This window comes from Glycine max, chromosome 16, assembly GCF_000004515.6.
Source record: "Glycine max cultivar Williams 82 chromosome 16, Glycine_max_v4.0, whole genome shotgun sequence".
NCBI lineage: Eukaryota > Viridiplantae > Streptophyta > Magnoliopsida > Fabales > Fabaceae > Glycine > Glycine max.
In genome coordinates, this window is record NC_038252.2 from 30,890,796 (window position 1) to 30,917,307 (window position 26,512).

Sequence of the window (26,512 nt, forward strand, 5' to 3'; positions counted from 1 at the left end):
ATCTCTGCTAGATCTCATGGGAGGAATTTGTGCTAACCAGTTGAAGAGGGACTGAGGAAGACACATTACATTGGAGTTGTTGCAAGCAATGAAGTGAGTAATTGAAATGGGTTTTACTCGTGTGATCTTTGAGATGGACAATAAACTAGTGGTGGATAAATTTAACAACTCAAGTCTATAGTCTGAACTATTCTGAGATTGGTTCCATTCTAGAGGATTGCTGACAAATTCATTCCAATTTTCCAAACTCTGAGTTGAGTTTGGTAGGAGCCAAGCAAATATAGTTGTTTATCTTTTGCAAGGGTAGTTTCCTCTTATGCTAGTCTTACTATTTTTAATCATATTCCGTACTTTTTTTATTAATGAAATTGCTTGAGTTTGTCTCTGTATTAAAAAAAACTAAGATGAGACTAAAAGAAAATATTGGAATAATAATAAGGTGAAAAAAATATCTTTTATTGTGTTTCACAATTACACCATTCAAAATTACACACAGAAAAAGACGAAACGAAGAACATAGATAAATTACTCTAAGAATAATTCTTTTTTATATATCTTCATCATTATTTTTATAATCTAATAATTAAAATTAATTATTTTTTAAGTTAAATTTTAAGAAAATTAATAATAAGAGTGAGGAGAAACTTGATATCACCAAGATCAGATTACTTCAAAAGAATTACTCCTTATTTTCCCTCTTAATTTTCTTTTAATGTAGCAGTAAAAAAATGAGTTACTAGTTAAAATTGTTAGATTAAAAAACTGAAGAGTAAGGATAAAAAATAACTCTTAAAATTATTGTTGATTGCTTCTCTTTATGTATAAATAATAAAAGTCTCGTCACATCTTCTTTTTCTTTTATGGATCACATCCTTGTTATATTTCCATTAACTGTTTGATAAAATTTTGGGGTGAAAAACTTCATCTTAACAATTAAAAGGATGATTTAAGCTAAATGCAAACAATTACAACAGGGGACCCAGGTCACACATAAGTTTTTTTTGAAGGGAGGTCGCACATAAGTTAAATATATAAACTAAATATAATAATCTTATTAATTGTTATGGTTATACAACTAAGAATACAGAAAAATGTGACTTCCAAACACTATAATTTGAATGTAATGGTTCGTACAACATTTTTCTTTTTCTTACAGTGATTTTTAAGGGAATCTTTATCAACAGTGCCAAGAGCAGATAATTTGATGCCATAGGAAGCCAGACGATTAATATCCCTAGGAATTGGAGACTGCCAAAGACCGTCCCACCAAGCAGAAGGGAGAACTGGTGTGAAGGCACATTGATTGCCCTGCTTGCGACAACTCAATGGACCAGCATATCTGTTCCACACATGGCCCCAACCACGCTGATTCTTTAGGCCATCAGTCAACAAATTACTCTGGAAACTGCTAAGGAATATAAACCTTGAACCAGACATGTCCCCTGAAGAGTAGAAAAATATCATGTTTCAGCAGCATGGTTCAAGAAAATTTGTTCATGTAGGCAAAATTGATTTTGAAAGAAATTGATTATGCAAAATTAATGTTGGTTAAGATTAATTTTAAAGTAATGTGATTTATGTTTGAATATTTTTTATCGTAGCAACTCAGTATAACTTTTTTAATTCAATGCAAAAATATTCAAAGTTATTTTGACTCAATCAATTCTAGATTCAATATCAATTCCTCATCATTGAAACAAATGCCAACATGTATTTAAAATCACGATAGTTGATATTTCAACGTAATTCAAGAAAATTCAACATAAAACTAAACACGCATCACTTAATGCGTGCTAGGGTGAGCATTAAAATTGATTTCAAATAAAATTAATTTTCTAAAATTGGTTTTGGTAAAAATTGATTTTGAAGTGACATGAGTTATGTTTGAACGTTTTTTATTCTAAAAGTTAATAACAAATTTCAAATTTTTTTTATCCAAAGCAAAAGTCATCTAAAAGTTATTTGAACTCGAAATCAAATTTAAACTCAAAATCAATTCCTTAATGTGAAATTAAACATGTGTCCATTTACCTCAAATCATGTTATCCGATATTTCAACAAGACTTTAAAGAATCCTACGTGAAACCAAACATGCACTTACTAGAATAAGCAGAGTGAATAGCAGAAATACCCAGATTGTAAGCTGCAGACAGTGCAGCGACTAATTGAGCATATGTAGTCCCGACACGCCGGTGAGCTCCAGAAATGGTGGCATATTTTGCGCGAGAAGCAAGAAAAAAATCCACAAAAGCAACCCATCTAGGCGCTGTACCCCAATCCCTCCTTCTAGAATCTGTGATGTGCAAACCTTTAAACATACTTCCTCTGTATTTGTCATAATCAAAATGAAGAACCTGGAGGCAAGAAGATATGAAAAAGAATCAAAGGCCCACAAATTTTACAGCATTCATAGGTTAGTAGCATCATGCATCACTGCTTGACGGAAATGAACAACAGATTGTATAATGGAGAATGAAGCATTTAATACAGAAGATTGGCAACATAGAGAATAACATTTGCCAGTTCTTGATACCAGGTAATAATTTCATTGTTAACTAATAATATTTTTTTGGTATGAAGTATTAACACTTGTATATGTTTTCATCAACACATGTATAACGTCTAGTTGCATGCAGTTTAGCAATCAGGAGCTGAATAATTACCTCTACAAATTCACTTAGGTTAGACATATACATGATACTTTTAACAACAGCAGGTGTATCTGACACCACAACCACCTTTGGTCTTGATGACATTAGATGTTGACTGCGCATGGCTTTGTTCAGGCAATGCAACACTGCCTGCACAGCTCTTCCAGACCTGAAAATGGGGATGACAAAAACAGAATTAGTCATTTAAACCTATATCCTATAGGAAGGTTGACCGTTGCTACCAAAAATATAGAAAATGTTTTGATGCTACATGCATTTTTTTCTTCTAACATATTACATAGATATTTTGCATCAACAATGTCCATAAGAGAAATGTCAGCAAGACATCCTTTTAAGTACACTCTCATATTTAACGATCATCTCTCATGATTATGTAATTTTCAATAAATTTTAACCAATAGAAAGTGCATTAGAAAGACTGTATTAGATAGCATGTTGCTAGCACTTTTCATGCACATAAATACAATACAAGTGTTTTTCTGAAGGATAAAAGATACCTATTATGGATCTCACATAGGATGGGAATGGTACCACAATTGACATTCTTTCCCTACTCAATACAATGTATTAGAAAGAATGTATTAGATAGCATGTTGCTAGCACTTTTCATGCACATAAATACAATACAAGTGTTTTTCTGAAGGATAAAAGATACCTATTTTGGATCTCACATAGGATGGGAATGGTACCACAATTGACATTCTTTCCCTACTTAATACCAGCTTTACAGCATGGCTGGGCTTTCCTTTGCTTACTTTCTGTTTTATTATGTTAGTATTTTACAGTTATCCTATACCATTGCAGAAGCTAAATTATTTGACATCTCATGGAGAGAAATATTTACCCAATTAGTGCTTACAGAATTGGATGAAAACCAATAGATAGAGGACAGCATAATGGAATGAAAACCAATAATATGATACTGAATTGAATTTGGCAATATAACATATTCTTTGGCTTCTCAAAAGAGTTCTATCCAAGATATATTAATTTAACTTTCCAAAAGTAGTAAAAGTAAAACTATTTTTTTTTAAGATTTTATCAGAAATCTCTTCAACTAATTCATCAATCAAGCATGATGATTTCCACTCAATGAAATTAACTCATACTTCCATTACCTATGCATAAGCATTCGCATATGCAATGAGATGTCAGGATTCTCCCCACCACCAATAACCCAATTGACAGCTGCCTCAACATCTTCTGAAGGGGATATGAGAACCCTCATGAGCTCCCCAAAAACATTCGGCCGTAAACCTAGAACTTGTGGGTCACCAAACAAATTGAGAGCAGCAGTCCTCATCTGAGAGTGCATATTCTTTAAGAAAAACTGTGCCGCCACAGAATCTACTGTTCCTTGAAACCTAAAACATAAAGTTTATGCTCATTTATGATGGTTGTGAGACTAATAATTAACAAAACTATTCTCACCTTACCATATGATAGGTTGCTTCCATTTCTTCCAATTGCTACAGATAACATTTGTTTCTACTGGTTTCATAAAATCATCAATCCTCATAACCAGTTTCCTCCCATATTTGCTTTCACACCCTTTGTGTCTCCACAAATGCTTGATTTCTTTCACCGTAAAAGTAAAGTTGGAATAAGAAATGTAGTCTCCAAAAGGATATTTTCCTCTGAAATGTAGCAACAAGGTATTAATCAGATAATGAAAGACAAGACCATGATTTATTACAATATTTGTGGCAGTATGGTCTAGTCAGTTGGGATTTTGTTTGATAATCAATGTTATATTCGGACCACTTTTAAATACTACTTAAACTGCCTAGTTTTTGTTTTTTTTTTTTTTAAATAAAGCTCATTATTTTTTCTCATTGCAAAATGTCTTCATATCTTTACATGTGGAATATTTTTTCATGTTATCTTGTTCAACCAATCATGGTCACACCAGTTACTCGTTCACTGTCCAGACCAATTTTAACAGCAATGATCTATAGTTGATTCAAATATGCTATATTTTGTAAGAGCAGTTTCACAAATATATCAATGGCACAATGTCATTAGTCTTCAAATATCAGAAGCCATGAACAATCTAAGTTGTCTCCACAAGTTCTTGAAAATAGGTAGGTAAATGTAATATGTATATGTATGATACTATGATTTAAGCTTACAAGGAGAGTCTAACCCAAAAGACTAGGCTACTAAATGAAAGAGTCTCACGACTTAAGTCCTACACAATGTGGGAATCATAGCAGAAGAGTGCAAAAAAGATCTGGCACAAGTTATGCTTTAAAGCTACCAAAGTCATTCATATAAGAGCCAAGCCAATGAACATGGATTCTCTAAATTTCAGTTGAGAGAATGTAAAAGTTCTTAAAAGTGAAAAGAAAAATTAGAAAGGCTTGAGAAAAAACCAATATGCCTGGTTTGACCAATGATCAAGGACCGGTTTAGCATTATACTAAGTGCTGCAGCAGTTAAGACCTTGTACATTTCATTCCCAAAACCTGCCTCACTTGCCTTCCCCAGAACAAAGCCATGTCTACAGAATTGCTCTGGGGGAAAATCCCTGACTCTTGAAGCACCTAAAACAAAATCAAACAAAGTCATGTTCTAATCTGACACTATTCTCCCCAGAAGCACAGGGAGTGTATCTATATATATCATAGTTTCAGATATCTAATTACACTCATAGGACACAACTACGAGTCTACAACTTTAGATCTTTATTAAGTATTTTCAGAAGATTAAAACTAGCAGTAAGAATAGAGAAATAGTTTTCTCTCCGATTATTTTTTCAGTTTATGAAAATTCTGTTGGTTTTCTCTAAATTTATAAAGTTCCACTTTAATTTTAGTTTGTCTTTCTAACATCAAGTTAGTGTTTACTCAAGTACAATAACAACTCACGCACACTGCTCAACTAATTGAGCCCAATTATTAATTCAAACTTTTTTTAATGGCAAATGTTAACAATTAGTATGTTATGTTAGTGGAAGATTAGAACTCATGACCTCCTTATCACTCCAATCCTTATGCCCCTCCCATCCCACAATCACCAATGACCAAACCACCTTATGACTCCCATATTAATCAAAACTTGATGACATGTAACAAAATTAACACCAATTTTCTATGATAAATCGATGGGGGTAAAAACATTAATTTAGTCTATACTACATCAACCGTTAGTAAGATTAATTTAGTCTAATATGTAAGGGAACCTGGTAAAATAAATAAATAAGATGAGAGAACAAATAATATTTTAGCCTAATAATAATAATAGTTATTAATATTAATATACAGAATGTATGAGTTATTGACAGTCTCTTGGATTTCTACATATAAAAAAACATTTATTTAACATAGCAGAAAGCCGAAAGTAGAGATCAAAATAAAGAAAGGCGAAGGTACCGTTGGCGAGAAAATGATTCTGAATCATCCTTCTCACTCTGAGGGACTCTTTCTTCCCGACACCACTTGTGAAATCCTCCCCCATTTCTTCCACCGTCTTGCATGGCTTCTCTCCCACGCGCCGAACCGCCACGACGCCTTTCACGCGCGAGCCATTCTTGGATGAAGTGTTGAACTCCGAAGAAGAAGAAGAAGCTCTTGAGAGAGGCACTGTGCTACTAGCGGGAGCATCCAGGAGCCTGAGCGAAAGCACCAAAAGTCCAAAACCAGTCACCGACACACACAGAACAAAGAATGGTTTCAGTGCCACGCGCCTCCTCTTTCCTCCACCGTACCTCATTTTCCCTCTCTCTCTCTCTCTCTCTCTCAAGCTTTTTGTCGTTCCCATTGAAGACAACTCTGTCTAGAGTTCAATAAATTAAGTCCACAAAGGAAAAAACTGAGTGTTCATAAATAACACGTGTTTTCTAATGGGTTTGGATTCTTCGTGTGACATTTCTGACCACTAAATCTCCCCAAGTCATAATCTCACTTGAAAAGATTTTTTTTCTTTTTTTTTAATCATAACATTGATGTAAATGACAAAATATTTATTAATTTTATTAATAATTTATTTTAAAAAAAATCAGACTAATCACATAAAAAATTAAAAACATAAAATACTAAACAAATAATACGCCAATAATTTCTTATACAAATAATAACTAACTACCTGAAAAATCAATAATTATCTTAAATTAGCTTAAAATATTAAATATTTTAAAAAGTAAAATATTGATTAACAGGTGGATGAAAATTCAACAGAAATGATCAAAAGAAAAACGTTCATCCAATAAGCAAATAAATTGCACCACAAGCACCCGAAAAACACACAGGAAGTAATACTCTACACCGCAATAAGAAGTAAACAAATTTAAAACATAAATTGCAAGACAAATAATAATATAAGATTTAAAAAAATAAAAATTTGAAAAGAGGAGTGAAGTGGAGTGACGCGTCATGCTAAATGACCAAATTTGAACCTAAGGTTAAATCCCTAGGACAAAAATCTTTAACACATTTTATTGTTGGTTAAAATTGACTTAAGTATCATAAACACTTCCTATTTTCTAATACACTCTTTTAACTTATTAAAAATACAAAATCATGAAAATGTTGGTTAATAAGGCATAACATTTCTCTTTATTGAAAAATACAAAATTTAAAAAAAAATACTCAATAAACAAATGATGAAACAAAAATAAAGTCTAATTAATTTAAGTTAATGACAAATAACATGTTAAAAAAATTTCACTTAAGTTTCACATGATAGGAAAATATCTTTATAATAATTAAGAATTGTTTATTTGATATCTTGTTGTAGTGTATCAATTAATTTAATATCTAATATCATTGAGCAAATTATTTAAATTTACGGAAAGTAATTCACGTTAAGAGTAAATTTTTTATACTAGAGTCACTCGTTTGAGAATGTCAAGAAACAATCGTACTACTTTCAAGTTCTAAATTAACAATTATAAAAATAGATACAAAATTTACTTTTCATGTTGGTTAAAAAACAAAAGAAAAAGGAAAATGAGAGTCAACGGTCAACCGCACAGATTTGCCATGTGTAATTTTTGTTCTCATTGAAGGCTTTCTGTCCATTTGTTTTCTTCTCTCTCGTTTACACAATCGCTTCAACTCTCAGCCCCGTAAAATTTTTCAGAAAGAAAAAAGCCGAAACAGTAACAGTTCAATATCCATCAAAACTAAAAAAGAAGTAATTAAGGAAAATAAAAATTAAAAAAGAAAAAAAAACACAAAGTGGATAATTCTCCGACCAATGTTGTATTTGCATTTATCAATATGAAACTCCTTATTTCCACTATTTGTTTATCTTTCTATGAGGGAAACCAAATCTTCATCGCAACAATCACAATACAATGGAGAATAACCTTATCGAGAATTCTGGTAGAGTTTGGCTCACAAAGATGATCAAGACATGAACACCAGCGACAACAGTACTCATTCGTCGGTGTTGGAGCCCGAAGATAATAAACTCGACGGCAAACCGGACGACGAAGCTGAAAAACTCGCAGATTCAGAACATGCTGAAGGAGACCAAGATCCCACAGAGGAAGAGAAAAAGGATGAAGAAAAAAAAAAAAAAAAAAGAATCCGCGAAGGCTCCACCGGATTCTCCTCTTCCAAACCTTGAGAAGGTTTCAGAAGACATCGACTAATTGCTTGCGACCTATGAAGCACAGACACTCCAGTCCCTTGCCGTGTTCGGTGTCTGACACGACACCGACATCGACACTGACGTCCATGTCTGGGTTGAGTTTGATGTGTTTAACATGTGTTCACGTGTCCATATCCGTGTCGTGTCTGGTGTCCGTGTCAGTGTCGGTGTTTCATAGCTTGCGACTCTACAACACAATGCAGATGCTAACAACAAAGAAGTCACCACATTGGATATGCCTAATTTCATCCCCATTTTCTTGCAACTAGTAGAAGAGAAAATAGTGAAGTACGAAACAAATGAGGTCAAATTGGGTGAGAATGGGGAAGAGGATTCGTCGTTTTTGGAATGCATGAATTGCATCTCAAAGTTGATGAAACATTTCACGGAGTAGGCTCAGTCTCATCAAGAGGAAGATCAAGAGGAAAACAAGGTCAAGGGAAAAACGAACTTGATCATCAACGACATAAGTGCGATTCAGCAAGAGGAAACGGTTACAAAATGGAGCAAAATAGCTAAAGAAATGATTGTAGGTACGCACTTTGCAAAGGCACGCATTCGAAGATGGCATACACAAGTTACTAAGGTACGAGAATCTCAGCATGGATAAAGTGCAGAAGATGTAGTAGGAGCCACTAGAGCGCGAGATCCCCACGAGGAAGGAATGCACCTCCGTGTGGCTCCCCGGAGAGCAGAGTCGAGTTAATGTTTGACAAAGAGGAGACTCATCTTCATTTTCCTCCTCTTCAGAGGACAACATTACGGCGAGCCTCTTCGGCAACCTCTCGCGTGGGATCGTGTACGAGACCCTGAGGGATGTGATTCTGAACATGGAGAGCCTTTTCCCCGCCAACCATGGGGAAATCAAGCACGAGATGATTTCGGTCAAGTGCCGCCTCCGTGAGGCGGCGGTTTTGATATTCTATGACCTGGAGAACTCTATCAAATCGGAAACCAGAAAAACTTTGGTGGCTTTCATATGTAACCAATTAAGTTATTAAAATATCCTTAAACTTGAGCATAACTAACTAGTAATTGTGCATGATCCTATATGATAGAGGCTGAATTATTCGCAAAATACATCACACATACCTTTCCTCATATAAGTTTAACGAGCCCTTCATATGTCTCACAAACAAATTCTTATGCACCTGGCTTTTGAGTAATTATATTAAAATAATTAGAGTTAACCACTAATGAAAAAGGATTAACCATTGTTATAATCTTGAAAAGAAAAAGTATTCATCAACAATCTACAATCCATAGGTATTGGTGAAGTTCACATACTAAAACTACTGGTAGCTACAACTATGTTGGGAAATATAATATTTTGTTGAGAGACAATTGATAATTTACTAACACATGAATTGATACATTCTTTTAAAAAACTTGGAAGTGAATGACTTGATGTCATTGACAATAGAGGTCACAAATCTGCTAGATAAATTATAGGCATATAAAATCATAAAATTTCCAATTGCTTTTAGCTAATCCACTAAATTGTGGAAGGTTTCATAATAAAACTCATGTACAATGCATGAAATTAGGAAATTCTTGTGTCTGTGATTTGAAAATTCAAAATAAGATTAGTGAATTGAAATACATGAAAAAAATATATTTATAACTCTAAATATACATTTTGATTGTCAATTTTAGTTTGAATATCAGAAAGTGTAACCCCTCCTTATTATGACATACAAGATAGACAGTTGCACCACTCTGAAAATCATTAATCATAACATGTAATTTCAAACTTAAAAGTGCAAAATTCCAAAAACAAACATATGAGAAAGACAAAAACTACTTTGCAAGACCCTCAACAACAATTGCATAGCCAATTCTTGAATTAGCTCCAATAACAATGCAAGTCTTTTCTTGGTATTTGTATTTCCATATCCTCTGGTTTGGATATCTCCTGATGATCACCACAAAATTTTTGATTCATACATCAGTTAAAAAATCATGAGGCCAAATAACAACAACACTAACAACACTAACAAATGTTACTAGTTACACATAAAAATAAATGACACATAGTAGGTGCCAAGTTTCAATCCAAGAACACATGCCTCAATGGTTTTTAATGCCTAATTCAAGAAGCTCTAAGATATTGATACTACTTTTGATCATTCTCATTTGGTTTGCTAGTTTTAAAAAATTAACATCATAGCTATCAATCTTTTGAGTGATTCAATCTTCAATATAAATTATGGAAGCTTTCCCTGCTTTATAGAAATAAAAGAAACATCTTGATTCCTAAAATGAGCCAACAAATTAAGGTGAAAGCTAAAAGTAAAGGTATTTTTTTATGTTTATGGACCCAAACTAAAAATGTATATGTTTGTTTCTTACAAAATAAAAATAAAAATATATATATGAATTATGGGTTGTCCCATAATGTAGAGAAATACCAGTTTGTGCTTATAGGTAATATCGGGGAGGGGGTTTCTTATAAAAAATACCACAAGATGCAATTAGGGATTTAGGGTTTTACAATCCAAGGTTCCAATTCAAAGGGGCACAAATCACGACCATGGAATAGTTGAAAGGTTTTACAAACTAGAGGTTAGAGTTACCTGAGAAGATTTGTGAAGACTGGAGTGGTGAAAATTGGGGGTAAAGAGTATTTATCAGATGTTTGAACTGAAAAGTGAAGCAACTCCAAATTCGGTGAAGCAAAGCTCAGGTTGCAATGAGGGCGATGCGCATTGTTCTCATTGCGGCGATTTGAGACAATGCTTAGGCTACAACAATGTGTGACGATGATGTGAGATGTGATCAGGTTGGGATGATGTGAGATGTGCTCAGGTTGCGATGAGGTGCGACAATGAAAGGTTATCCTTGTGATTTTGAAATCGTGTAGTACATGATGAGGAGCGGATGGTTATGCTTTTTCCTGCTTTATTTCAGTGTTTGGTAAAAAAAACTTTTTTTAATTATTAAAAATATTTATCATTAAAATGTGTCACATAAACGGGTGTAGTATGGAACTGTTGAGGGAATAAAAAGGCCTAAACATTGGGAGGATTTATCCCAATGAGTCATAAGCAACCATATAAGTGAACCTGAGATCTCACATTAACCCAAAATCTTAAGGCTTAGGTTTATGAGTCTTGCCTTCACTTATATGGTGCTCAAACTTTTCATTCCTACACAATGTGAGACTTTACTTCACACTTGTACTCCAACAATCTCTCCCTCAAGTGTGAGTCTCTTTCACATGGTAGTCCCCTTGAACGGAAGTCATTATCATCCACTAGTATTCCATGGTGGCCATTAGAGCCCACATACTCTAGATATTTGCACCATTGTTGCATACACAAGACACACCGCACCGCTTAGACCTACTGTCAGGAAAACTTTCAATACAAGGGATCCCTAAGCCTAGGATCCTTCGCCACCATCTTACTTGTTTGAGTTGTTCACCAAGTCAAACCATAGGCTATAATATCAATTGTTGTGTAACTAAAGGGGTAAACATTGGGAAGATTTATACCAATGAACTATAAGCAACTATAAAAGTGAACCTGATACCACACCTTAACCCAAAACCTTAAGGCTCGGGGTTTATGGGTCTTGTCTTCACTTATATGGTGCTCAAACTTCTCATTCCTATGCAATGTGAGACTTCACTTCACACTTGTACTCTAATATTTCACCTTCTTGAACATCATGACATGGATAACTCCAATCAACTTTTGTTAGAATCAGGGTTGTCCAAGTCATTTCAAAAGAACATCCTAAATCCATCAACATTAAGATTCTTAAAAAACCAGCATCTACATTGCACTTTATGTCTCTGTTTAGAGGTGGTTCCCAACAATCTACATGTTGCACTTGTTGTTGATTATGGAAGCAAGCGTCCAACGACTTGAACCGTGACTAATCTTGGAAGAACTCATCACCTCACTACACTACAAATTCATCAAAATTATTCTTATTATCCCATAACTTCTCATTCTAGCATCGCCAAATACTCCGAGGAATCATTGCAGGTTCATTTGGTTTAGAGGATAGAAATAAAGATGATGGAAATATTAAGAAATTTTGAATTAAAATAGAATGTAAAAGATATAGATCTCACATGAAAAGTACAAAATTTCTCTCATATTTCTCTCCTACAACTCACTCTAAATCAAACACAATCGACATATGAGTGGCTTAAAAAAGTTATTTGTCTTTTTCTTTTAATTTTAATAATTCAAGCATGATTGTAATTTATATTTATAATTTTATTTCTCATAATAATTACATATTTTATAAGACTACGATAAGTATGAATTAAGGACGATTAAATATGTTTTTTATTCTCCTAATCATACCAACATGTATTAAGAAAATTAATAAAGCTCTACACTATTTATTTTTACTATGATATTAGTGTAGAATATCTATTAAATTTATATACAATACGATTAGTTTCCAATTTTCCATCGAGGCTTCCTTTACCATGCAAGGACACAAAATAATTTTTTTTATAATTTGTTTTAGACTTGAGGCATGGGTTTCTAATTTTCAATTTTAAAATGTAATTTTCAAAACAAAACATATTCGACAAAAATGGAGTTGAATTGATTTTTAACTCAATTTTAAAACTTTGACATTCATTATCAAAACCAAAACCAAGAAAAAAGGTTTTGTGAATTTGGTTTTTAATTTTAAAAAATACATTCTAACCAACATCACCATACCACTATCATCGCCACCACCATTATCATCACTATTGCCACCACACTATCATCATTTCACCACAATCACCATCGCCGCCATCACCTCCACGTCGTTTGTCACCTCCACCACCACCACGCTGCTACCACCACCCAACCTTGATTGATCTGCATGACTCAGCATGTTTCTTCCTTTGGGCATGACTTGACTCATTTAATGGGTCATCGGTTTAACCACAAATCTAATCGGGTTGTATCGAGTTTCACTTGGTTCAATGTATGATCGATCTGATAGGCAACTCGAACCAATTAAACCTCTAGGTCGCATTCGAAACAATCCAACTATTTGGGTTGATCGAACCACTGTTATTGCTACTATTGTCACCGTCACCACTCTTACCCTGCTACCTTTGTCACTGTCACTATTTTACAGTAGAACGATATAAGATGAAATGATTGACTTATTTTAGTTATCTTTAATTTGTAATATATTTTTAATAATTAAAAATAAAGAATAAAACGAAACTCAAAACTAATTTTAATTTTTGAAAATTTTAAAATTATAAGTGAGAAAACATCCTGAATAGGTCGTTACTTTAGTACAACTTTAAAATAAGTCATACCGGTATGCCTTATGTATTGTTCAATCATATAATGTCATGGAACTTTTTTTGTCACATAAATGATTAAGTTAAATTTTTCATTTTTTATAATTAAAGCTTAATTTTTTTTTGTAAATTTAATATTTTTATTTTTAATTTAATGTATTTCAAAAGGCATTTTAATCCCTAATTAATTCTTAATTTTCTTAATTCTAAACCTAGTCTTCCTCATGTGAAGGTGGGAAATATTGAATGAAGTTGAAAAATTGATAGAATGCAAGAAGGCTATATCCCTCAACGAATCACAAGCTCCATTAGAGGAGCTTTTTGTTTTGGGTCGTTTTTCGTGAATTAACAAAGCAAAAAGCCCATCAAGAGCGTGCATCACCGAAAAGCTGCGTGGGGATTTGTAATTCTACACTTGTTTTCATGTTACTTTTGTAAGGATATTTGTAATGGGGTAATACTTAGCATTTGGGGGAAAACGTTACACTGAATACAGTAGGGGAGAGGCAAATTTCTCAAACTAGGTTACTTTTAGAAACTAATTCTCAAAATGGGGCTGTTTTGAAACTTTTTCCACGGGGGGTCTGTTTTTGAAGGGGACTCGCCAGTGGGGTTGGCGAATTGGACACGTGGCAGCGCCTGGTGGACTCGCCAGTGGAGTTGGCGAGTTGCTGTCCACGTGGCGGGGTCCCGCCACTCGTACTGACGAAATGCTTTTTACGGAAAAAAAAAAATTTAACTTCAAACGCGTATAACTTTTGATAGGAATGTCCGTTTGAGGCCCATAATATGTCAAAAGTTATACGCGTTTGAAGTTAAATTTTTTTTTTCCGTAAAAAACATTTCGTGAGTGGCGGGACCCGCCACGTGGCCGCCACGTGGACAACAACTCGCCAACTCCACTGGCGAGTCCACCAGGCGCTGCCACGTGTCCAACTCGCCAACCCCACTGGCGAGTCCCCTTCAAAAACAGACCCCCCCTAGAAAAAGTTTCAAAACAGCCCCATTTTGGGAATTAGTTTCTAAAAGTAACCTAGTTTGAGAAATTTGCCGTAGGGGAGAGGTATATATATCGGGGGCAAATTTCCCCATCTGGGTTGTTTTAGAAACTATTTCTTCAGATGGGGTTGTTTTTAAATTATTTCCAAGAGGGGTAGTTTTTTACGTGAAAAACATGTATGCAGGACCCAAACCGTCAGAACCAGTGGCGAGTTTGGTATCCTTGAGCAAATCGCCAACATTAATGGCGATACCAGTGACCAAATCGCCACTTGAAATGGCGACACATGCGCAGATTTTGGGAACTGCCAGTCAAACTGGCGAGTTCCGTGGATTAAGCTTTTTGGTTTTGTTTTCTTTTGCTAAAGCATGAAGCATAAATTGGAACTGACCTCGCGCTATATAGACTACGGGAGTGGGCAAATATCTTTTAGAAAAAAATAAATAAAACTTAATCGTATTTTAATTTTTTAGTTGTTTTCTACTTTAAATTAATTAGTTTTTATTTTAAAATTAAAGAAATTTGATCTAAACGTTATTTTCATTTTCTACCTACAAACTTTACAAAAATTGAACAAATAAATTTTTATTTATTTTTGTTTCGAATTTACTAACTAAAAAATAAATTTCACTCAAAATAATAAAGATTAAAATTTCCTATCCTCAAATAATTTGTTGTAAAATCTTTTAAATATCATCATGTTGGTACATTTTATATTTAATATTTATAAGCTTTTGAAATTATTTTATATCTTCATAACTCTGCAGAATATTTAGATAAAATGATAAAATATGAAAAATTGACAAAAGAATCAAATTAACTTTTTTTTAGTAGGATGAATCAAATTAACTTAATTAGTTTTAATTCTATAGTTATTTTAACTTACAATTATATTTTTAAATTGGCATTAAACTGTATTAATTATTGTTATCATTGTAATAAAAAAAATGTTGTTATTCAGAATACTTCATTATCTTTAAATTCAAATTAAATCTTATTTTATTTTAATTTCTAAAAAATCCCATACTATCTTTAAAATATTTTTGTTATAGTTGTATTATTATCTTCAAATTTAAATCGAATCGAATGTTAATTTTTTTGTATTCATTTATAATTCTATAAAAGAATATAAGTTGTTTTAATTTACATACAGAGTTATCGCTCAATCCCTCACGTCATAATTACTGCTTCACAACCTGACACGTATCGTTGAATATTTCCAATTCATGCTTCATCGTTCAGCAAAAGAAAACAAAACCAAAATCAAAAAGCTTAATTCACGGAACTCGCCAGTTTGATTGGCGGTTCCCAAAAGCTGCGTGTGTCGCCATTTTAAGTGGCGATTTGGTCACTGGTATCGCCATTGACGTTGGCGATTTGTTCAAGGACACCAAACTCGTCACTGGTTTTAACGATTTGGGTCCTACATACATGCTTTTCACGTAAAAAAATTGTCCCCTCTTGGAAATAATTTAAAAACAACTCCATCTGGAGAAATAGTTTCTAAAACTACTCTAAATGGAGAAATTTGCCTATATCGGACTATATGGAGTGGGATATGGAAATACTTGTTTTATGAGAGGGGAATGGTACCGATATCTCTTTATATAATGAATATACTTTTTGTCGATAAAAAAAAGAAGCAAAAAGCTGTTTGAATTGATGGTTTGAATTTCTACGAGCTAATATGGAATGCCCTGGAAAAACACTACCCAACCACATGCAATTCTCTCATAGGTGATGACGGTGAGAAAGATTCATAGAATGCAAGAAAGGTTAGATTTAGAATTAGAAAATTTTGGAATTAATTATAGATTACAATGTCTTTTTAAACTAAATTAAATTAAAAAAATATTAAATTTACAACAACAAAAAAATCTTATACCTTTAATTAAAAAAACAAAAATTAAACTCAATTATCTTACATAATAAAATAAATCACACAATATTATATAATTAAACAATATATAGCATATAACGCTTACTAATGTGACATCACACCAAATAAGCCTAAGATGTATGGAAAGTCGGCTTCGCTGTGTGAAGACGTGGCGAATGATTACTAGCCAGACCGAACCAACTAACAATCAAGAAACCGGTCCCATCGGTTTTCAATTAATTAATTTTTTACTTTTTTTTTCATTTTTTTACACGTGGGTCATTTTTAAATTATTTTCTGAAAAAAGAAAACAGGTCGATGTAATAATTTCTGAGTTAAAAATCGCAATATTTATTATAACTTATTTTTTTAAAAAAAAATCATTTAAAAAAGACCCAAATATGAAAAATGAAAAAAAATTACCCAATAATAAAAAAATAAGTTAAAAAAGACCCGAGTATGAAAAATGGAAAAAAATTACCCAACAATAAATAAAAAAAGTTAAAAAAGACCTGAATATGAAAAATGGAAAAAAATTACCCAACAATAAAAAAGTCTTAATTTTTCAACTCTTGTACTATTTGTCTATTTCAGCTCTTCCCTCTCTCACCCATTCACACACTGAAATGAGCAATTTCCAGAGAATATCGCACGAATCCTACCCTCCCCCAGGTACCTCACACTTAATACCCTACTAATTCCCTTAATCTATCTATGATTCTTTGATTTCAATTTCAATTATTCGATTTTTTTTTCATCCTTTCAATGAGATTGCCGAATTAATTTGTTCAATTGAATTCTGAATAGGGCACGGATCTCCTTACCCTCCACCCCAACCGGGTTACCCATCGGCGCCGCCTCATGAAGGGTACCCTCCGCCGCCGCCGCCTCCGGGATATGGTGGGTACCCTCCACCGCATCCGCCGCAGCGTCCGCCGTATGACTCCTACCAGGGCTACTTCGACAACGGGCGTCCACCGCCACCTCCGCCGCCGCACTACCATTACCAGCACGTGGATCATCATCACCTCCACGATGAGCCCGGGTGCTTTTCATTCCTGCGAGGCTGGTACGTTTTTTTCATTTGTTTATGAGCGTTTATCTTAGTGCCTATATTTTAAAAATAATTATCTAATTAATTGTTAGTCCGAGTGGAATTGGATTCAGATTGTCTGTGGATTGAAAAAATTTGGTTGGAAGGAGAAATGGAATCAGTCAGGTTTTTCGGCTCAAATTAGTTATCAAAAATTGATACCTCGTACCAATGTCATGGTGACTAAAGTAAAAAGTACACGGATTAACAAAAATTGAGCAATCTAAAACATATCTTACCTTTTATTTATTTTTATTTTTGCAGTCTGGCTTTTTTGTTTAGAGTGTGCTAGTCTGTCCTCGTGGCTTTGTTTGTTATTTCCCTTTAGATCTAATTCTCCTGGTAGAGTGGCAATTATATTTTTGATTGTGAACATTTTCGTGTTAAATAGTTTATGAGGGTTTTAACCCTAAACGTTATGAGGGATGAGATTGTTGACAAAACATTCAAATGGAAGAGTTAATGAGAATTTGAGGTTAAACAGTATGGAAGGATATGTTAATTCTATTATATCCTAGTGAGAAGGTTTGAGTTGGGAAGTGGGAGGCTAAGGCTTGGTTTATTATGGTTTATGTTATCCTTGGCTTAGACAGCTCTAGCTAACATTTGATGTATCACTTGTTTGGGTTTGTTAATATCCACCTAGATTGGAGAGATTCTGTCATGTTTAAGCCTTCAAGGTGCACAGCTTAGTATGTGTTAGAATGAAAGGATCAACTGTTTCTTTGTGAAAGAATAAAAATTAGATGTAGTTTCTTAGATGTTTTTGGTACTATTTTTCAATTAGAATTGGAGTTTCACCTCAGTAACCTATACTGGTCTTTAATACAAACTTTTATTATGTTGATTCATAAGATGAAATTCTACTTCTATACAAACTTGTATTATGTTGATTCATAAGATGAAATTCTAATTCTGATTGGATAATAGCATAAAAATTACTTAAGGTACTGCATCCTAGTTTTAAAATACCAAAGCAATTGACGGTTCTGTTGCACAACTCTGATGATGCATCAAGTTTAACCTCAGTAGCAGTGTCATGCCCAAAAGAATACATATTAGTATAAATGTATGTGCTAATTACTTACTGACTTGCTACATTTTCACTCATGAGCCTAAGACATTATTTCTGAATCAAAGTTTTTCCTGGTATAAATTCTCAACCAAGGGTATAAGCAGAAAAATGTTTCATACCCTTAATCCTTAGTATGCAGAATTCTTCAATTAGCTTTGCTGATGCATCATTAATGAAGTTCTATAGAATTGTTTTATTTCAGCTTGAGACATCAACTTCTTTTCATTAAAACAAAAGAATCGCATGAAATTTTTTCTTAGTTTCTGTACTCTAATTCATCTCCTGTTAGTTTTTTATGGTGGTAAATAAGAGTAAGAATCTTTCATCTACATTTTGCAGCATCGCAGCACTTTGCTGCTGTTGTGTGCTAGAGGAGTGTTGCTTCTAATAATCACACCACAAAAGTTGTTTCTTCAGTTTGCTGCACTTTGTTATGGCTCTCTAGAGAAATGTGGCTACAATTCTAGATAATAAGTGTGAGAGGTGGCAAGTATTGGTCATTCTTGTAACTCTGGTCTTTTCCCTCTACCCTAAATCCTGGTCTGTGCATAGGTTCTGTGATGTGGTCTATATGTGAATTGCTTTGTACGAACACTATAATGGAAAATGTAAACCGTTTCTTATAAGGTGTAACAGACAATGATATGGTTAAATTTGTTACATATTACTCGCCTTCTTTACGCATCAATATCATTTTCTTTTATACTTAGCATGAGAATTTCAATTGTGAAGGCCACTTTTACCAGAGGACAATGGAATCAATTAACGGGCAATTACCTATTGAGATTTTTCTTTAATTTAATTTTGATTATTCTTTCCACTTTGAGTCTTTGCAAGCTGCAAGCTACAAAGTATTGTTTTTGTTACAAGTCTTTACAGGCGACGACGCTTAACTTGCTATCTTACTTTACACGTAGGTCAATTGTTTCATGTTTGAAAATTGAAATATAATGAGTAGCTCTGGAAATTACTCGAGTGTATTTACACAGTTTATATAGCATATCAAACACCTTAAGCAAAATACTTGCTAGTACATATAGTTTGTAGGATATTGTAGAGTTGTTAAGTAGAAGAAAGAACCAGTATAAACGTTTTTATCCAAGCAGTTTCCTCCTCCTTTCGTTTTTCAACTTGACGTCCATATATATGCTCGGGAAAGAATATTTTTATTGATAATTCGAACCATTTTAATACGCCAAGGATAGATTTTAGTGTTACTGATTTAGTGTCTGTTTATACATATACAATTTTTAACCTGTACTGTTTTATCTTTTTACAAACATGCTTTCTCATACAATTTCTAATACGCCAAGGGTATACAATTTTTTATTGTATAGCTTCTCAGAGCAAGTTTAATGCTGGCTCATAGAAGGTACTTGCGACGGTTTTGCGAAAAATCAATGTTGTATAAAACTTTGGATTTGCTGTGGCTGTAGTTGACAAAATGAACAATTTTGCATTTTTTGTTATTTTCAATAGAAAGTTAGAAACTATGGAGAGAGAGAAATTGAAGTTTTAGTACCACTAAAATGACCGAATTCAATGCACCAAATCACAAGAAATAATGGAGAAATTTTTGTGTGGGAACATAAATCCAATACATCATAGACACAACCAATAAAAAATTTATAATTAATGTTAAAATAAAAAATGTAAAATAACAAATAAAAATAAACAATCATTTTTTTAAAAAAGAAATCCACTATTTTCTCTATAACCAAGTAACCAACCTTCCTCTTATTTCCGTGGCTGCCCATCACAATATTTTGTGTCACGGAAGAAGGAACAGAAGGCAACGATCTCTTCTTGGAATGAAACATTAGAATGAACACTAAAAAAGTTAAAATGAAATTGCAGACAGATAGTTAATCCACTGAATTTGGAGAAAGGAATTAGGAAAAAGGGAATTACAAAATTGAATCAAGGGATACAGTTTGAAACAATTGAACGTGGAGGCAGAGGCAGAATTAAAATTTTCCCAAATTACAATGTTTATGAGGGAATTAGAAATTAAACCATAACGTTAATTCGATGTCCAATTTGTGGGTTTTCTGACGGTTACAATTACACCATAAGAGGAAGAGATGCCTTGCTCGTGTAGATTTAGATTGATGGGGTTTGTTTCAGGAGAGAGATGAGACGAAGTTTACACTGAACAGATACAGAGAATCTCGGTTTCAGTTTTTAAGAAAAATATTTTTGTTTATTGTTATTTATTATTGACTAAATTGTAATTTTGATATTGTAATTTCAAATTCAGTTGATTTTGGTTCCTATTTCTAAGTCAAAATATTTAGTTTTTAATTATTTTTAGAATAAACAATCTTGATCATCTCATTAATTAATCATCCAAAATCAAACTACAACTGATATGTTTTATTAATGTTGACGTGATATTTATGTAGCGATTGATATGATTCTTATGTAACAAGGAATTAACTAAAGTGAAAAAAAAAATAAACATATGATATTTTATTCAAAGATAATAAATTACCGGAAAAATTAAATAATCAAATAATATAATGACATATATAAATGATAGATGAGAGAATGAGAGGGAGCATTGACGTGAGAGGGTGTTAAGAGGCGAGGCTGGGGAGGGGTACTATGAGAGATCTAAAAGGCATGAAGTCCTTTTTTACCCATTTTTCAAACATGTATGATGAGGGTCCTTTGCAAAAAGTGTTCGAGGAGAAAGGCTCTATTTGCTAGTTGGTGATCCCAAGAAAATGCGATCGAAAGGGTTGGAGATTTGGATTCGTCAGTTATGTAGACATGAAGGACAACACTATACTCGAAAGGGAACATGATAGCATACGCTTGGATGGTATGAAGCTATATGTGAATAAACCTAGGTTTCCACATAAGGATGCATGAAATGTAAATCTTAAATGTTTCACGCTTATTTCTGAAACTTGTTCTATTTAATCCAATTATAATTTAATTTTTTATTATTAATTATTTATTTATTAGTCCCTACATAAGTCATATGTTTCTCACATGAGACATTAATTTTAACATTCTCTCAATTGACTCATGTGACATTACCAAACATTATGGATTAAATAAATAAATAGATTAAATTAACATAATACGTATTAAAATGACTAAACTGTTCTATGTTCTATATATTGGATACATCATAATTTCATGATTAAGAATATGAATCAATTCGAGTTATGACGGTTGTACATCACTTAATCGACATAATTTCTTCTATGTATTATAAATTAGTCTTCTCCTTAATATGACCATTATTAAGAGTACATAATTGAACCAACATAATGTCTTTATTCAAGACAAAACCTGTTAAGATTACTCTAATACAAATATGCATGCAAACATAGAGAACATGTAATAAAAAAACATATCCATAAATGAGCTCAAAGTGTCAATAAAATAATAATGTCCGTACTTTCAACATATTCTATAAATGTCTTGGGCGGTAATCCCTTTGTCAAAGGGTCAGCTATCATAAGATTTGTGCTGATATATTTTATTGACACTCTTTGTTTCTAAACTTCTTCCTTTACAACAAAGTACTTTAATTCCATATGTTTAGCATCTGTAAAGTACTTGTCGTTCTTAGAGAAAAATACTGTTGCGGAGTTATCACCATACATTTTTAGCGGCCTAACAATGCTGTCAATAATTTCAAACCCTGAAATAAAGTTCTGCAACCAATTAGCCTGAATTGTACCCTCAAAACATGCTACAAATTCAACTTCCACGGTAGATGCAACAACAACTGATGCATACAGAATTACTTCCATTTGTCTTCGTTTCAAATCATTTCTCGGACATTGTGCGAGACTAAATTTGTGTCCTTTCTGAATTGGAACGAGTGATGTCGAACACTTTTTCATCCTAAATTTCTCTAGTACTTTATTGATATATGTTTTCTGAGACAAACCTAACAATTCTTGTTATCTATTTCGGAATATTTCTATCCCTATCACATAGCTTGTCTTACCTATATCTTTCATTTCAAAGTTGCTAGAAAGAAACTTCTTAGTCTCATGAAGAAGACCAAAATCATTAGTTGCAAGCAAGATATCATCAACATATAAAATTAGAAAAATAACCTTGCTCCCACTGACCTTTAGATATATGCACCGATCAACAGTATTTTCCTTAAATCCAAAGGAAACAATAGTATCATTGAACTTCAAATACCATTGGCGGGAAATTTGCTTAAGACCGTATATTGATTTCTCTAATTTGCATAGCATGTGTTCCTTTCTTTCAACCAAGAACCCCACTAGTTGGTCCATATAAACATTCTTCTCTAAATCTTCATTAAGAAAGACAGTTTTCACATTCATCTAATGTAGCTGCAAGTCATAATGGACTACTAATGTCATGATAATCCTAAAAGAATCCTTTCATGATATTGGTAAAAATATCTCTTTATAATCAATATCATCTTTTTGAGTAAATCCCTTAGCAACAAGTCTATCCTTGTAATGTTCAAGGTTACCATGAGAGTCATGTTTAATCTTGAAAACCTACTTACAAGTAACTCGTTTACAACCCTTTGACAATTCTACAAGAGGAAGAGGGTGACTCAAATTCACTCTTTTTAGCTCAAAGATTGAGAATTTGTAGGATCCAAGAGGGTGACTCAAATTCCCACTTTTTTCACTCCTTTGTGAATTGGCGACGAAGATCTAATTCTACTAATTGGATCTCTATAGATGGTGAGTGGACAGAGGACCTTACTCGGGTCAAAAAGGAAACTATCCAATTTTTTAACATCTGATTCCAACAACCTTTGGAATTGGAAGTAACATTGGACAAAGTAAGCTTTAGCTCTATTTCAACAGAAGATAGATTGAACTTGGGGAAAATGTTTGAGGCGGATAAGGTGAAAGCCGCTATATAGGAATGTGACAAAAATCAAAGTCTAAGGCCTGATGGGTTCAATTTCTGTTTTATTAAGTGCTTTTGGGACATCCTGAGAGATGATATCATGAGAATGATGCGGGAATTCCATTCTTCTGGAAAACTACCTAGAGGTTCCAAAAAAGGAGGTGCCTATTGGTCTTGGAGATTATAAACCAACATCTCTTATTGGTAGCTTGTATAAGATTATAACTAAAGTACTACCTTTGAGATTGAAACCTCTTTTGAGCAAAATCTTTGATGAAACTCAATCGACATTTGTTGGAGGAAGGCAAATTCAACGGTTGGCAGATGACACGATCATTCTCATGGAGCCAAACTTTAAGAACATTATAACTTTAAAATGTATTGTAGATGGTTTGAAATTGTTGCAGGTCTTAGGGTGAACTTCCATAAAAGTTCACTTGGAGCTGTTAATGTGCAAAGATACTCTATGGACAGATTTGCAGAGGTGCTGAATTGCAGGATTCTCACCATCCCGTTCACTTATCTTGGTGTTCTGTTAGGCATTAATGCTCGCAAAGAGGACGCTTGGAGGATAGTAATCCAGAAAATGAAAAGGAAGCTAACTCCCTGGAGGGAGAGGCATCTCTCAATTGGAGGCCGAGTTAGTCTCATTAATTCTACTCTCTCATCTATTCCTTTATACTTTCTATCATTTTATCGTGCTCCCTCAAAGGTTGTATCTCAAATTATCCGTTTATAATGTAACTTTTTTTGTGGGGCTCAAAAAATGGTGATAAATCTATAGCATGGATCAAGTGGGAAGTAGTAACTAAGAGTAAGAAGCAAGATGGCCTTGGCATAAGAAATATATATGAATTTAATAAAGCACTAGTCTCTAAGTGGAGATGGAGGGTAATTAACGAGAAGGAAGCTCTGTGGGTGAGAGTACTAGAAGGCTGCCTAAGTCCACCATTTTTGAAGTCATTATGGCTTGGTTAAAGGTGTAAAGTCTCAAGGTGTACTTATGCTCATTTGGGTTGCAGTAGTTTGGTCCATTTGGAATCATTGAAATGTTGTCATTTTTCGGAACTAGCAGCCTTGTGCAGAGTATGTCATTGAAGAAATTAAGTCTAAATCGTGGGGATGGATTAAAGCTAAATACAAATGCTTTCAATCTTCCTATTATGAATGACATTCTCAACCTTTCTTATGCCTTCTGCAGGTTGCATAACTCACGACTAGTAGTGTAAGATTGGGATATATTGTTTTGTAGTTGTTAATTATACCTTAATGTAATTGTTCTGTTTGTACTGGTGGTACTAAAGCTTGTATTCTGTTGTTAGACCACTTCTTGTGGACTCTAACATGTTAATAAAATTTACTTTGTTGGCTGCTAAAAAAACTACTAGCACACTTCACCTTGTTTTAACTAACTTTATAAACAGTATTTTGTATCTATCAAATCATTAATTTTCCTTAAATTATAAAAAATTATAAATTAAAAAAATATTTAATATATCAATCTTTTTAATTTTATTTTGTCATTTTATATACTTTTATTCTTATTTTACCAATTTATAATTAAATTTCATAAATTAATATATAAATTATTTTATAAATTTATTGTAATATATAGATTATTTTTTATTCTAATTATATCAATCAACATAATTGCATTCATTAATATGTAAATTATTTTTATTCTAATTATATAAATTAATAAAATTTTAATATTTATATTTTTAGGAAACATATATGTTAATATTTTTGTTTTAACTATTAAAAAAATTATTTAGTGAATAAGTTTTTTAATACCAATTATATAAATCATGAAAATTACATAAATTAAAATGAAAATTATTTATATAAATTATTTGATGTAATTTATAAAAAATATGTAAATTTATTTTTATATATAAATAATACAAATTTTATTTTAATTATAAAAGTAATAAATTTTTAATTTTTATATTATTTAATATTATTTTAAATTTACATAATTTGTATAAATTACATAAAATATTTTTTTAAAATAACCCATATATTAGTTTATGTAAAAAAAATTAAATTACATTAAAATAAAAACAAATTTTTATATATAATAATTTATTGATTTATGTTTAAATAAAATTTTATAATAAAAAAATGCATATAAAATTAAATAATAAATATATTTAAATATTAAATATTTTTATTTCAATTTATACATTTTTATAATTCGAATAAAATTAATAATTCTTGGCTAATGATACATGTGAAATAGTGTTTATAAAATTAATTAAAAAAATAAATATCTTAATGATTTATTAGTTTATCTTTAAATAAAAAATCATGAGTTTAATCCTTACCAAAACACTTATATTTTATATCTTACAAGAATTCTCTATCCCTTAGATTTATGGACCTAATTTAATTCAACGGGATTTTTCATATTGGATGATCAACCGATATCAATATGCAAATAATTAAATATTTTGATTTGAAATTATAAAAAATTAAAATTACTTATAAATTATTTATTGATTGTCTAAAAACGATGTGTTGGGTTTGTGCCGCACAATTTTTTTTTTCAAAATAATGGTACTAAATGGTCTTACTAAAATGGTAAGTGAAAGTATGTTTCATAATTTATATATATAAAAAAAGAGTATGTTCTATAAAGATTGACGTTAGCAAGTACTATTTCGTAGTATTTAAATTATTTGGATGAAGTAGAATAATGTGTTTGATTTTTTTTATTGCAAATTCCCAAGTATGTAAATAGAAAAAAAAAACTAATTACTATGTTATAATCTAATAACAAAAAGAATCACTAATATGTTTGATTTAGAAAAAAAAAGTAAAAGCGAAAGGAAAAGAAAATAGAAAGTGAAATGATTTCTAAGTTATTTGGTAAACGAGAAAATGAAAAAAAATGGCAAAAGTTTTTTTTTTCTCGTGTGTTTATCTAAAAAGTAAAAGGGAAGGAAAAGTATAAAATGATAGAATTAGGTACTTATACTTTGTGAGTTTTTTTTTATCTCTAGTAAAAAAGTGTATAGAAAGATTTATTATTTTGTGAGTCTTTAT

General features: G+C 32.4%; 2 protein-coding genes and 1 long non-coding RNA gene across 3 annotated transcripts; 1 reads left to right on the top strand and 2 right to left on the bottom strand.

Annotated features, from left to right (window-relative positions):
• Positions 1 to 1,032: 1,032 nt before the first annotated feature.
• Positions 1,033 to 6,471, bottom strand: LOC100775912 (uncharacterized). Its single transcript, XM_003548866.5, has 7 exons — positions 6,047 to 6,471; positions 5,056 to 5,218; positions 4,109 to 4,309; positions 3,791 to 4,036; positions 2,664 to 2,820; positions 2,132 to 2,354; positions 1,033 to 1,442 (listed from the first exon to the last, which is right to left on the bottom strand). The coding sequence occupies exons 1-7, from the start codon at positions 6,432 to 6,434 to the stop codon at positions 1,108 to 1,110; spliced, it is 1,713 nt and encodes a 570-aa protein (XP_003548914.2). The 5' UTR covers positions 6,435 to 6,471; the 3' UTR covers positions 1,033 to 1,107.
• Positions 6,472 to 9,870: 3,399 nt separating this feature from the next.
• LOC100776459 (uncharacterized) lies at positions 9,871 to 11,180 on the bottom strand. Its single transcript, XR_418859.4, has 2 exons — positions 10,847 to 11,180; positions 9,871 to 10,185 (listed from the first exon to the last, which is right to left on the bottom strand). It is a non-coding gene; the product is annotated as an uncharacterized lncRNA (long non-coding RNA).
• A 5,849-nt stretch (positions 11,181 to 17,029) lies between these two features.
• Positions 17,030 to 19,270, top strand: LOC100526997 (uncharacterized). The gene is made up of 3 exons (NM_001250131.3): positions 17,030 to 17,096; positions 17,232 to 17,493; positions 18,932 to 19,270. Exons 1-3 carry the CDS (start codon positions 17,051 to 17,053, stop codon positions 18,978 to 18,980), a joined length of 357 nt encoding a protein of 118 aa, NP_001237060.2. The 5' UTR covers positions 17,030 to 17,050; the 3' UTR covers positions 18,981 to 19,270.
• The last annotated feature ends 7,242 nt before the right edge of the window (positions 19,271 to 26,512 follow it).